The following is a 10,650-nucleotide window of genomic DNA, read 5'->3' on the forward strand; positions in this document are numbered from 1 at the left end:
GAAATTTTGAACAAGAATTCATAAGGGTGAAGGTTTCACTTACATAGTGAATGCAATGATAAGTAAACAAATAATTGCATTTTGCAAGAGAATCACATAACAAGAAATAAGAAAAAAAACTGTACTTTTTAAAATGTGTATTTATTTCCATTGGAAAGTTTCCAGATGCCAGCATCCCTGAGAAGGTGTAAATGTAAATCTTCTTGACGGGCCCATGGATGAGCTCGAGTGGACCAGCCAAAAGATGATCATGTCTGCGTAAAGTACAATCCTGCACGTCCACTTTTCCTCTTGTTCAATGATAAAAATGTCATTGGAGCAGAGGTCCTGTGTGGATTTCGTGAGACGATACCTACTGCAAGGCCGCATGTGCAGTGGTGATAATAAATGGTACGTTATTCTAAGGGAGACCGCTGTGATGTGTAAGCTGATTGGCATCACTGTAACTGGAACACAGAGGTGTGAGTAAATGCAATAAAAGGGTTGAAATAGCACCTAAACATATTTTCAACACAAACGGCTAACTATGAAGAAAACATGATCTTTTGTGGATGAGGTCTGGAGACAGTGAGCATTCGCCACCTACTATTTTTTACCAATAGTACAGCTACTCTGGAAGTGAGTGAACTTCTCACACATACCCCCAAATTGTGCTGACAAAATCAGTAACAATATTCAGAAGCAATCTGCTTGTGCAGGAAAGTGGTCACAAATTTGAAAGGCCCTGCAGTTGATAAGCGTGACCTTTTTGCCAACGGAGGCCTGTCCGAGTCTATGCGCTCATCTCGAAGCAGCCTCTGCGGTGCGTCTGCATGTCTTTCACCCTGCGGATGGACTGGATCTGAGGGTGGTGGGCTCCCCACTCATTCCAGTGCTTGTAAGAGCCCATTTCCAATATATACTGGTAACCACGGTAGCCAGGGTACTGGTAGGCCACCCACCTATGAAGAAGACGCATGTGTTACTCACTCAACGGCCATAACATGACGTACACCCGTACATCTGAACAATGTTTATTTCAAGGAAAGTCGAGAAAATGAGATCAAATACATCAAATTACAAGACAATTTCATAACAGTTGTTATTGTTCGTGTAGACTGCAATGCATCACTCTGAGAGGTGTTTTGACACACTTATGGATGTAAATGAAACACCGACACTTTACTTATTTACCAATATAAAACTGACAGACAGGTCATCTAGACAGGAGTTTTATGCAGTCAATAATTCAAATCCTAACACCACTATTATTTTCCAGTAATGGGTAATCTATTTCATTTCAAATATGACGACGGCGTTACCGTTACCGACTGTGAAATGTGACCCATTATTATGCACTGATAGGTATATGGGTGGTATGGATGTTGCTTGAGTCACCATTGTTCATTGTTACTACTATTACACTACTGCCCCCCTGCGTTTTGGTAGAGAATTGCAAGTGTAACGGATGCCAGCCTGTGAGGCTGTGCAAGTGTACGTTGGTAAACCTCACTCCCTTTGCCTTGAGAGCTGTGCTGAACATGCGAACAGGTTGGGCTTTTGGCCGTGTGGTCAGCGCTCTCGTCTCCCATTGCGAAGGTCATGAGTTCGAGCCCCAATGCGGCCAGCATGAAGCAGGGCGGGTTACACAAATAGTGAACCGTCAATCCTAATCTTATTAAACAACGATCTCACACCACTACAAAGTAAATAAGTAACGTAATAATTACTTTCACGGGTAAGTACTTACATTTATGAAATAGTAATTCCATTACTAATTAAATTAGATTTTAGGAAAGTAACTAGTAAGAATAACTAATTACTTTTTGAAAAGTAATTTTCCCAACACTGCTAATTTTAAGATAATGCTAATCAATGAAGATCAGCTAAGAAAGATGATATTCTATTTATTGTAATCTATCAGTTGTTGTTTTGCTGACTGAATACACGATTTTAAAAGTTATTTCATATTTTAAATAATTTTTCCCCAAAAATGGGAAAAAGAAGCATGGCCTTATAGTTGGGTCAATGCCGTAAATATTCAACAGTACACTTTTGTAGTCCTAATAAAGGGTCTGGACTGTGTAATGTATATGAAACAATTTCTTCATCTTCATACTGAATGTCATTTTCACATACAGTAGTTGGACACAGCTCAAAATGAAAATACTTACATTCCACCCGTGACCTGAATGCTAGCGACGCGGTCCTGGAAGCCATAAGACCAAAGGCTTGGAATATCCTCATCACACACCTCCATCTTGCGACCCTCAAAGTTTGTGCACTCGTACAGGCAAATTTTGTGGTCCTGGGGGTCCTAAAACACACACACAACACTCCATGGTTTACTGCTTGTCTTACTTCATGTAACATGTAACAAAAATTCATTCATTTTCAATCACTTATCACCTGATTCAATCACCTGACTGTGTGTACACCTTGGACTGGCCACCAGCCAATCACAGGGCACAATTAGGCAAACAGCCATTCACACTCACAGTAACACCTATGGACAATTTAGAGTCATCCACCTCAACCGAAGATGCATGTTTTTGGAACGTGGGAGGAATCCGGAGAAAACCTACACAAGCAAGGGGATAACGTGCAAATTCCACGCATAGATTTGAATCCAGACCCACATGCTCAGCCAAGCTGAGTCGCGATATATGTGTCTTAAATGTATCATATCGTTGGCAGTGTCTGGAGATGCACATGCCGAGTAGATACCTGTAGTATACAAAGTATGTACTTCTACTGAACTTACCATTTTGACTGGCCTGACTGACATGAGGCGGTCACACCTATAGCTGTTGGACCAGGTGTCCCAACGGGGGTACTCTCCTTTCTCCAGGATGAACATCTCACCATTCAGGTTTTGCTGCTCAAAACCCACCCAACTGCATGGAGACATACAGTACAACACATGTATGACATCTGTTTTTACCACAGGAGCCTGTACTTCAGGATTAATCAACAAAATTGTTCTGCCATCCACAGTTTCAGAAAGCCCACTGGCATAGATCGTCTAGCAGTTGAGCCATTAGTCCAACAATCAAACAAGAAACTAAAAAAAAACAAGAAAACTTAACTTTGTTTTGAAACATGTATATATCTACATGAGTTGTTTAAAAAAATTAAACATACAACATCAGAGGGGCCGTTGAATCCTTTTATTTTTCAGTATGCAACCTTCAGTGGCAAAAGTTTGGACACCCTGCAATGGTCTAAGATCGACTATATGAGAGGAGCGTTTCATTTGAGTAAGCAGTGCGCTACTTTTGCTCACAAAAATGCAGAGGAGTGATTGTCCCACTCAGGAAAATAGATGTCTATTAAACAGAGGAGTCAAAAGATTGTCCGAATAAAAGGCACGACTACATTTTTTTAACCAAAAAATATAACAACATCCCCCCCTAGCTAGCATGTGGTACCAATAGTGGTTTAAAAGAACAGATTGAACAAATAAATGTCTATATTTGCAAGTTAAACTTTATATAAATTGGCGGAAATTGTTGTTCAGACTGAACAAGATGACTGATCGATCAGTCATGGCTGGCTTCATACTCACGCGTCCACAAACACAAAAGCAGTCTCAGAGAGGCGATGAACAATTTGCAGTCATGATGTTGTAGCTAATGGTAGCTAACGTTAGTAGCTAAACTTAGCCAAATCATTTTCACTAGCTGACAATAAAAACATAACTAGTGTTACGTCGGGCATAGCTTTCAGCCTCAACGTAGGAAGAAGATGGGAAGTACAAACTCGAGGCAGCCCTTCTCTGTGACATACGGGAGCTTTAAGAGTTTCTGCAAAAGAATTCATTCAGAATGATTGTTTGTAGGATTTGTTAAAAAAAAAAAAAGGAAACGTAAACAGAAGTCTCTATGTTATCTGTGGGCTGGTGTTTGTTCGTGGAACGCCAGTTGCTATCCTATCTGACAGCAGTTGTCATGACTTACGGTCCATTCTCTACCCGGATGGAGCCGATTCTCTCGAAACCCTTCTCGCACAGGTTATGGCACTCTCCAAACAGGTCCAGTCTACGGCCCTGGAAGTTCTCAAATTCAAAGAGGTATATCTGTTGAGAAGAACAAGCACACAAGTGATTTATTTAGGAATATTTTAGTTGCACTCTGACCTCATCTGTGTGACTTTTAGTACCTTGTGACTGCGCAGGCCCATGGCAGAGTGGCTGCCAATGCTGCCTTGAGCACCTGAGTGAGACATGATCGGATCTACAGAGAAGTAGGAAGAAACACACACATTTACAAGCTACGAGAGTATTCTGGGTACACTTTTCCTTGAAAAAACATGGAAAGCTTTTTGTTTTAACGTAATTTCCAGTTAAATCAACATTACGATCTAATCTCGGTTCAATCTTAATGGACTTCTCCGTCAATTTCCAGTTATACCCTCTTGAATTTGTCCTGCCAGAGAAAAACCTATTTGCCAAAATATCCCCAGTGTAATAAATCACACCCTGCGACACCACATGCCAATCTTCCATCTGCTCACTCAAGGCTGATGAGAAGAAACACACGGGAAAAACAGCGCTTTCATCCTTCTCGCTATTTTCTGCAGGTTCCACAGTGAAAACTTACTGTTACACAAGCAGGCAGAAATGGCTCGACCTATGGAGAAAGTGATGGGCACTGTGTGAGCGAGTGGGGATATATATATACATTTACATCCACTGCTACTGAGTAGAGAGGGAGGATGCTCCCTCCTCATTGGCCGCACGCTGTTTGGAGCATGCAACCAGGGGTCAAAGGTCACAATGCTTATCTGTGGCGGACAAATCGTGCTGACTTGGCGGACTGTTTTGTTGTGCAGCCCTATTGTTGGAAGGCCGGACATTCACTGTCATCAGCATTAAGTTAAACATACTCTCACACACACACACACACAGTCTTTTTACTACTTTAATCTCTTGGTTTTATCTCCAGTTTTGTACTGTATTCTCTTCAGATTTTTGGTGAAGCTGGTTCATGGAGGCTCAGGAACAGACAGGTTGTGCCATTATGATCCTGGGGGGTGAATACTCTAAGTCAGGGGTGAAAAATCAACGGATGCGGGGGCCACTTTTACATTTTTGAAACCAACCCATGCAGATATGCATACACATTTTTTATATTTAAAGAAAAAAACAGCCCGCATCTCAGCTTGATTGTTTTTTTTCTTCTTTTCTTCTTCTTCTTCTTCTTCTTTTTTTTTTTTTTTTTTACAAATAGTTAAACTTCTTCTCGTACATTTTATCTTGGATAATATTCTGACTTAATTCTCATAATATTACAATATTCTATTATAATAATGCTGACTTTATTATTGGAATATTATAACTTTGATCCAAAAATTGCAGCTTTTAGCTTTGGTTTGTTTGTTTCTCATAATATTACAACATTTTTTAAAAATTATATATTTTAGTCTTTAATATTTCAACTTTAGGATATTTTTTCTCTTGATATTATGACTTTATTCTACGAATAGTTTGTCTTTATTCTTGTAAAAATTACTGCTCTTTTTTTTCCATTTTTTGTTGTCTTTTAAATTTCCTTGTTTAATTTTATTTTAAAATGTGCTGAAGGCTGATTAAAAAAACAGCCGCTAGCCATGAATAGCCGCAGGCCGCACTTGGGACACCCTTGCGGTAAATGCTGTAAGCAGGCAATAATTGATTTTTAAAACTCATTATACTGTATGTAACAACTTAATTTTTGTCTTTAAATGCAGCTACTTCAATTTTGTGGTGTTAATAAAACCTACATGAGGAGGTAGCCTATAGCCGCAGCTGTTAATGCCAATGTCATTGATCCAGCACTAATTAAAGACCCTAGCTCCTCGGTTCCCAAAGTGGGGTACCAATTGTAATAAAGGCCGCGTGAATGGAAATGAAAAACAATTAGTGGCTAACGTTCACAATTACGAGTGCGCCTGAACGCCTCACGGCGCAAGGAGAACGGAGCAGAGAGGAGACAGAGCATGAAGTTGGTCATTGCTCTGTACGCATTATATGAGCAAATAACTAAGCTTGATGATTATTTTGTGCATTAAGAGTGTTTAATCTTGAAGATTTTATTTATGTTGGTGTTCCAATCTCTGCACAGCGCAGCGGTGCAAACCTGCCACAGTGAGTAAATGAGGCTTTATCGTTGGTTGTATGTATTCTTGTACTCTGGATACTGCTTCATCATGACTGGTAAACTTTCCCCTTTAGAGTCAGATGACAAACCATAGGCATCGTGGGTGAAGAAAAAAAGTGAAGCTTAAATTCAACCCATTCATACGGAAGGATGCCAACATCAGGCTGGAAGGATCACTTGTCTATTTAGTGCTCATGTGAAACTTGATCAAGATGTGACCGTGCAAAATGCACATTTTTGACCTGGAATTACTACAAAATTAATTAAAGAAGTGATAATGTTTAATATTTCAAGTTAATTAGGATAAAAAGGTCTATGCTTTTTAAGTGAGCAGGAGAAGTGGGTACATGGCTTCAGGTGAAATGTGTGAAGAGGTACGCCACTGTAAAAAGCTCGGGAACCACTGCGGTAGCTGTTATTTAGTCTGTATCTGCACCTATTTTTAGATCCTTGCCAAAATGTTGTAAGTTTTCCCCCTATGTGTATGTATTTATTTGTACATATTTAAGTGTACCTATTGTACTATTTTATGTTTATTATGTATATCAAAAAAAACCTAAAAAAGGATCGTTAAAACAGTAAAGCCAGTGGTGACCTAAGTCTTCATGTTGAATACATCATATGTTGCACATAAAATGTACTTGTACATATAAACTATTTACAATGAACACAATACACATGAATGTATTAGTCAAAAGTATTGAGACACTTTCTCATGTTTTGTCATGAGAAAACAGGTTCAAACTTTTGACTGATAGTTCATTTAGAAATGGGGTGCTCATGTGCAGTGTGTATAAAAACATTTTATCATTAGAAGAAGTTATACAATTTGTCCTGTTTTAATATTTTAGGCTTAATAAAAGGGATATGCTCCATGAGAAAAGTACAAATGTATGCATGAGTGATTTGTCACATAGAGTCAGATGACAAGGTCAGTTGTCAGCTGTGTAAATGGTCGTGTGTTGGTAAGTGGCTTTCTTTGTGTGCATTCCATGCACTGTCCATCGAAGTGTATGCATGTGCATGACGGAGCATGTGTGCAAACAGACATGACAAAGGTGAACGGACCCGAGATGGAGTAGACTCAGTAAGACTCAGTAAGTATACCTCCTTGCAAGACCATTTAAGCTTGTTTGTGAGTTTAGAGAAACACACGAGATCTTGAACGGGAGACGTTTTCTAAATGTTTTTAAATGACATGTTTTTACATTTTAACCCCCAAGAACATGCACCGCTGTGGTCGAATCAAATTCTGGCCGATGCGGTGTTTGCGCTGCTGTTCTTTTGCAACTTATCTGCTTATCTGCACTGGGCATGCTGCCCTTCATCTAGTTCCACTGTGGCAAATAAAAACCCAGCAGCTCACCGTTCAACAATGGTGTCAGCAGCAATGTGCTGACGGTGGTCCAGGCCCATAGGCACTGATACTTTTCAGCACCGCCATGTATAAATAGACCTGTTTGCTCTGGGGCCAGGACGTGGTTTTTGTGTAGCCCCCCACTGTGAACACCGTCATTCTTTGGGGCCTGGTCAGGTAAGCCCTGCATGTCAGTGCATTCAGACTATAGAAGAGCATTGTTGCTTTACATTTGTGTGTTCTTGTCTTTGTTGTTTCTGCTGAGTCACATACATGTACCGTATGAGTGAGGTCAGACATGCAACACACATCGGCTAAAGCATTGTTGCTACGTAGCAGCAGCATGAAGAACTGTGCCACTCATTCTCGTGTTTTACAGCATAGCTAAATAAGGTAACCAAAATATCACAAAGACCTTTTAGTATGTGCAGTGCATTTTTATACCACTACAATGACCATAATACATACAAACACAATACATACATAAAGGCTGAATGTTGATGCAATTCTTGTATTGGATGTAATTATATTAGCATTACTATTTCAAATGTTACAACGCCGTTACCAGTAAAATGTGGCGCGTTATTATGCACTGATATCTACAGTATAGAAACGATCTGGATGATGCTTCAGTCGGCATTGTTCACTACTACTACACAGTAGGGATGATTCAATCAGAGTTTTATGCTGCCGATTCCAGTTTCACATGGCAGATATGTTTGTTTTGGGTTTGGCATTCCTGTACAGTGTGAAGGAAAGTGGGAAGGGTACCCTGCCTGAGACGTTAAAGCAAGTCACTACACTGCACACAGGGATCGATACAAGCTGCAGGCTGCAATAGTACGAGCCAGAGGTGATCGGCTTTTGTGACTGACGTTGAAAAGCATTTAGCGGCAAATGCAGATTACGTGCTTTTCCGCAGAAATCGATTGATCAAGCATCCCTACTTCACAGGAAGTTCTAGTCAACAAACATTATGGTTGCTCACGCTCAGAAAAACACTGCCCACAGTGTCATGAGCTCAGCCTAACTCCAATTCCATGGAACATATATACCAATATTCCTTCCTTTCTCTGCTCTGAAGATAAATCCCTACCACGAGACGCGATAGCATGGATCTGAATAATCCCAACCTACTGGGACCATGGAAGGTGAGTCATACTTGCCTACAGTACATTCATGAATGATTTATAACCACAGTTGAATCTTTTCTTTATGATTTTTATGCCGGGCCTGATGATGTCAACGTTGTGTGTATCTGTACATCCATCAGTGTGTGTGTTTGCCATGTGCATACTACAAGTATGTTCTCCCCTAGATCACAGTTTATGACCAGGAAAACTTCCAGGGGAAGCGGATGGAGTTTACCTCCTCCTGCCACAATATTATGGAGTCCAGCATGGACAACATTCGCTCCCTGAAGGTGGAATGTGGAGCGTAAGTCAAGAGTAATAAATATCCATCCACCCATTTTCTATACCACTCTCATTAGGGTCACAGATGAGCTGGAGCCTATCACAGCTGACTTTGGGTCACCCGTCAATCACAAGGTGCATATAGACAACCATTCACACTCAATATCAGCTGGGATAGGATTCAGCTGCCCTCCTAAATTGGATAAGCGCCATGGCTAGAGAGGGCGTAAAATAGACTGGTTTTCTGGAAGCAATGCTCCACGGTTTTTCAACAAGCATCTTTCTGACATACAGTATAAGGATGCACTTTTGTCTCGTAATATCTATGCATTGCATGTGGGGAGCAGTTGGACAGGATATGAGCACTCCAGCTTCTGTGGACAGCAATTTGTGTTGGAGAGAGGAGAATATCCTCATTGGGAATCATGGAGCGGCAGCAACGCCTACCACACTGAGAGGATGATGTCCTTCCGCCCCATCTGCTCTGCTGTGAGTCTTTCTTACAGCTGATTCAAAGATTAAACAGCTGAATCACTTGTCATTAGAGCCGAGTGAACCGCTAAGTGAACCATACATGTGTCTATAGAACCACAAGGATTCTAAGATGGTGGTGTATGAGAAAGAGAACTTCATGGGGCGCCAGTGGGAGATAAGCGATGACTACCCATCACTGCAGGCTATGGGCTGGGGAACAAACGAGATTGGATCCATGCAGGTTCAGAGTGGCGCGTAAGTTCCTTTTTAAAATGTTGATGTAGGGCTACCTATCAAACACCAGTTACCTCATCATCTTTACGCATCTCTTCTTGTTCTTCCAGATGGGTGTGCTACCAGTTCCCTGGTTATCGTGGTTACCAATACATCATGGAGTGTGATCGGCATGGTGGCGAGTACAAACATTACCGAGAATGGGGCTCCCATGCTCAGTCGTTTCAGGTGCAGTCGCTGCGTCGCATCCAGCAATGAGACCTCACATCTCCTCTTCTTTAAAAGTCTTCCTCCTCTTCCTCCCTCCTCTATAATCATTCCAGCACTTCCCCGGTGCTTCACTTCCAAGATGTCTACTGCGATTCTGATTTGTTGTGTTGCGAGATGGAAATAAAAAGATAAGATTGAATGGAATTAGAGTGTGAGAGAGAACGGGAGCAGCAGTGGATAGAGTCTGATGACCCACTGAGAGAGATAAATGAAGGTGTCTTGAGATGTCTGTCAAGTTATGATAGCAAGAAAATGGACAACTCGAAATAAAGAGTATAAGAGTCTGCTGCTAATAGTCACTGTGCATGTTTGACATGTGTATTTGAGTCCAGTGTTCATTCTCACACACATTCGCTACACCTGCAAAATATAATGCAAACCAACGCAAGACTCTGACTTTAAATGTGCATCATACTAAAGCGCTATTTCTAACATTTCTCCACTGCCTTGGTGCTAAATATGGTAACCTCATCATTAAAACACATTTAAGTGTGTTGCAGTGACGTTTTATGTGACCACAACGATTGACATATTAGTTAATACTAGTTGATTAGATAATATTTGTGTATTTGTATATAGAGTGTGTAAGTTAAGCGTACAAGTGCAACACAGGGGCCATTTGCAGCCTGCAGTTCTTTTTTTATTGCCTAGCAGCATATAGTAGAAATAAAAGTAAACCAAAAAGAAAAATAAGGAAAAAATACAGCAAAAAAAAATGTTTTTCCTTGATGCATATTTATGATTCATTTTTATTATTTTTATTATGATTTTTATTAAACAT

The 10,650-nt window shown here is 40.5% G+C and overlaps 2 protein-coding genes across 3 annotated transcripts; one reads left to right on the top strand and one right to left on the bottom strand.

Annotated features, from left to right (window-relative positions):
• Positions 1 to 125: 125 nt before the first annotated feature.
• crybb1l3 (crystallin, beta B1, like 3) lies at positions 126 to 4,662 on the bottom strand. The gene is made up of 6 exons (XM_054793776.1): positions 4,581 to 4,662; positions 4,141 to 4,214; positions 3,939 to 4,057; positions 2,744 to 2,876; positions 2,154 to 2,296; positions 126 to 941 (listed from the first exon to the last, which is right to left on the bottom strand). The coding sequence occupies exons 2-6, from the start codon at positions 4,204 to 4,206 to the stop codon at positions 773 to 775; spliced, it is 630 nt and encodes a 209-aa protein (XP_054649751.1). The 5' UTR covers positions 4,207 to 4,214; positions 4,581 to 4,662; the 3' UTR covers positions 126 to 772.
• Positions 4,663 to 7,553: 2,891 nt separating this feature from the next.
• Positions 7,554 to 10,164, top strand: cryba1a (crystallin, beta A1a). 2 transcript variants are annotated; one of them, XM_054794162.1, is made up of 6 exons: positions 7,554 to 7,653; positions 8,561 to 8,627; positions 8,795 to 8,913; positions 9,239 to 9,380; positions 9,478 to 9,620; positions 9,710 to 10,164. In XM_054794162.1, the coding sequence occupies exons 2-6, from the start codon at positions 8,589 to 8,591 to the stop codon at positions 9,855 to 9,857; spliced, it is 591 nt and encodes a 196-aa protein (XP_054650137.1). In that variant the 5' UTR covers positions 7,554 to 7,653; positions 8,561 to 8,588; the 3' UTR covers positions 9,858 to 10,164. The 2 variants fall into 2 exon arrangements, with proteins under 2 accessions (XP_054650137.1, XP_054650138.1); XM_054794163.1 differs by lacking the exon at positions 7,554 to 7,653 and having other exon boundaries at positions 8,574 to 8,627; positions 8,750 to 8,913.
• The last annotated feature ends 486 nt before the right edge of the window (positions 10,165 to 10,650 follow it).

Source organism: Dunckerocampus dactyliophorus, chromosome 12, assembly GCF_027744805.1.
Source record: "Dunckerocampus dactyliophorus isolate RoL2022-P2 chromosome 12, RoL_Ddac_1.1, whole genome shotgun sequence".
NCBI lineage: Eukaryota > Metazoa > Chordata > Actinopteri > Syngnathiformes > Syngnathidae > Dunckerocampus > Dunckerocampus dactyliophorus.

Bases quoted from the DNA above. Each gene is read 5' to 3' on its own strand.
- crybb1l3 (XM_054793776.1), bottom strand. From the start codon at position 4,206: ATGTCTCACTCAGGTGCTCAAGGCAGCATTGGCAGCCACTCTGCCATG. The intron at 2,297-2,743 runs GTAAGTTCAGTA...TGTGTGTTTTAG, and splicing joins CAGTCAGGCCAGTCAAAATG to GACCCCCAGGACCACAAAAT. The intron at 942-2,153 runs GTAAGTATTTTC...TCTTCTTCATAG, and splicing joins ATTCAGGTCACGGGTGGAAT to GTGGGTGGCCTACCAGTACC.
- cryba1a (XM_054794162.1), top strand. From the start codon at position 8,589: ATGGATCTGAATAATCCCAACCTACTGGGACCATGGAAG. The intron at 8,914-9,238 runs GTAAGTCAAGAG...TGTGGGGAGCAG, and splicing joins CTGAAGGTGGAATGTGGAGC to TTGGACAGGATATGAGCACT. The intron at 9,621-9,709 runs GTAAGTTCCTTT...TTGTTCTTCCAG, and splicing joins ATGCAGGTTCAGAGTGGCGC to ATGGGTGTGCTACCAGTTCC.